This window comes from Myotis myotis, unplaced genomic scaffold (assembly GCF_014108235.1).
Source record: "Myotis myotis isolate mMyoMyo1 unplaced genomic scaffold, mMyoMyo1.p scaffold_m19_p_4, whole genome shotgun sequence".
In the NCBI taxonomy this organism is placed as follows: Eukaryota; Metazoa; Chordata; class Mammalia; order Chiroptera; family Vespertilionidae; genus Myotis; species Myotis myotis.
This window is the reverse complement of record NW_023416346.1, coordinates 94,771,526-94,774,303: the sequence shown is the minus strand read 5'-3', so window position 1 is coordinate 94,774,303 and position 2,778 is coordinate 94,771,526. Positions and strand designations below refer to the sequence as shown.

The 2,778-nt window shown below is 49.8% G+C and overlaps 1 protein-coding gene across 1 annotated transcript; it reads right to left on the bottom strand.

Moving 5' to 3' along the window:
- Positions 1 to 482: 482 nt before the first annotated feature.
- On the bottom strand, positions 483 to 1,985 carry LOC118653523 (germ cell-less protein-like 1). Its single transcript, XM_036304187.1, has one exon. It carries the CDS (start codon positions 1,983 to 1,985, stop codon positions 483 to 485), a length of 1,503 nt encoding a protein of 500 aa, XP_036160080.1.
- Between the last annotated feature and the right edge of the window lie 793 nt (positions 1,986 to 2,778).

Genomic DNA, 2,778 nt, shown 5'->3' with positions numbered 1-2,778 from the left:
GTCAAAGAGAAGTCAAAGTATTCCTTTAAATTTTATTTAATCAAACAAAATACTTAATAGGCATATGGAAAGTTGCTCAACATGACCAATCATCAGGGAAATGCAAATAAAAAAAAGAAAGAAAAAGAACTAAACAAAGAGTTGTAGAGTTTCTATTTAAAGTCAATTGTTTTTTGTTTCACAGAAATGAGGTGGGGGGGGGGGGTGTCTATGTATGTTAAACCAGGAGAACAAGTTGCCACATGAAAGCAGGAATGAGTTCTTGAGGTGCTTGAGGGCTTCAAAATGTGTCCTCTTCATAAGTGCTGGTAAACAGTCTCAAGTATCACAAGCTATAGTTCAGCAGGGCCTCTGACAGAATTTGGTCACCAGAGATGGGCAAGGCCAGTTGATCCCATGGAGAGATGTGGCATCTAGAGAAAGTTGGCTGCTCCTGTGCCCAGAAAAGAGCTGCTGGGCTTTCTGAGCTTCTGTGGGGGTCCTTACTCTTGGAAGGACCTCTCTCTGGGGAGGCACAGGAAGTTACAGGCCACATATATGGGGAAGACCACATCTTTGTTCTCCAGGTTTGCTACCTCTAGCTCTTCATCTTTTCCCAGGGAAAGCACCTGGTATTCTGTGTCCTGCCTGAAAACGGTTCTTCCATCCCTGTCCAGGGAAACCAGGCACAGGCGGAAGGCAACCTTTCCCTGCCAGAGTAAGCTGGCCCCGAGGCCGTGGGGATTGTTCAGTGCACTGCACCTGAAGGTGAGGCGCCGGTTGGAGTAGCACACTACCAAGTCCCAGCTAAAGTTGAAGTCTGCCCACCGCCAGCTGCATGGCTCTTCCCTGTGGACCTGGTGTCCGCACCGCATGCTGTTCCTCTGGAAGTTGGGCATGTGGACCTCAATGGGCGGGAGCCCCCTGGTTTGCTCAGCCTTGAGGAGGGCAAGCCACTGCTCTTTGTACACTGGGGTCAGCCACGTGGCGGGGATCAGTGCATCCTGGTCAATGATGCGTGCTGATGGCAGGTCACAGACTATGTAGGCCAGCCGCAGGTGCTGGAACACTGGCACGAAGGCTCTGCCCTGCGGGGTCTCCAAGAAAGGGGTGCCATCCAACTCCCTCTTGGACCTAGCAAACCACAAGTTGGCGTCGGACAATAAGGCTCTGCGGGGGCCCCTCCATGTTGGCTGCAGCTGCAAGTACATCCACTTTTTCAGCATTGTGTACACATCCATCTCCACTTCTATCACTAAGAGCTCTGAAGAGACAATGAGCTCTTCCATGATATCCAGGCTGATTTCTCGAATTAGTTCATCACCACGGTGAGTCATCAGGTTGTGCAGCAGCCACTGAAAGCACATGGTCCTGATGCTTGGGAGGCCGTAGCTCCCGGCAGAGTAGTAGTAGCTGCATACGGTCTGGACACTAATCGTTTCCTCCATGATCTCCCCACACTGTTGAATCAGCTCGTCGAGCTGCAGCATGCTGGCCGTGGCCAGGATCCGGACCACTCGGCTGGGCTGAATGAGCACGTAGTCTCTGTACAGAGAGCCTAAAGCCTCGTGCAGTGCGTCACGATCAATGTTGTCGTCAGGCATTTGCAACTCTATGGTATTCATGGTTGATTCCCTCCAAGCACCACTGAACATGCTAGCGAAGTAGCCTGACTGGCACAAGTAGATCCTGTGCAAGTTCCACACGTTCCCTAGTGCGCGGATCTGCACATCACTGTCTTCACCCCTCAAAAAGAGTGCCTCGTAAACGGAACCTGAACTGTGTTTGGTGCGTTTCCCGCGGGGCTCTTGTTCGTGATGCCTTCCTGAGTGGGCCTTCCTTTTGAAGCCACCCTGCCTGGGGGTGGGGCCGCCCTCTCCACTCTCCTCCTCCACCTCATCAACTACTGCCATGGCTCCCACTTCCTGCTCCTCCCCACCCGCACCGAGCTGCTCTAGAACATGGGCCCTCCAGAGACCTAGCAGACGACTGGTTAGCGCCCCCATGGCCCGTATGTACCTGAGAGCACAAAGGATTCACGCCCTCTCAAGCTGAAGCTTCCACTCGCACTAGCTCAGCCCCGAGGGCTTCTGGGTACAGTTGACGCCTGCTCTCGCGCCTGCTCTCGCGCCTGCTCTCGCGCCTGCTCTCGCGCCTGCTCTCGTGCCGGCTAGGAAACAACGCGAGAGTAGGGCATGCCCTACCAGGAAGACCACTCTGTGCACCTTCTCCTACTGTGGCGATTGCTCTGTGACTCCTTCACGCACTGATGATTTAATAGAGGCCTTTTTGTGTGAGTTTTCCTTCTATTTTCAAGAACACAATCCCTGTCCCCCCCGCCCTCCGAAATATTTAGCGGTCTTTTAGAGGGAGAATGAAATCTTGATGCCAGCTTTGTCCTCTAGGCACGTCAACTTCCCGTATTAACTTTTCTTTTCTTCAAGATAAATCTGGGTCTTAATCACAATTTTGCCATGATGAGTTTTCCTTCTCTTAAAATAGGAATAAAAATAGAATCACTCGGTTTTGCTGTGGAGAGCAGAGATAATATATACAAAAAGCAGGACACGTATTAGACACTCAGCACACAGTAAATTCTTTATATTAATGGGAAAATAAATATGCAGGATTTTTAAAGTTGCACAAAACATTTCATTGACTCTTATGATTGTTGCATTATTCTGGTATATAATATATAAGTTTTGGACTGAAATTTCATTTTTGCTGTTTTTCTTTTAAACTTGAATGATCATCATTGCATTTAAAAGACATGAAGTACTCTTCCACTTAGGTCATCCT

Excerpts from the sequence above, each read along its gene's own strand:
- LOC118653523 (XM_036304187.1), bottom strand. The coding sequence starts at position 1,985 with ATGGGGGCGCTAACCAGTCGTCTGCTAGGTCTCTGGAGGGCCCATGTT.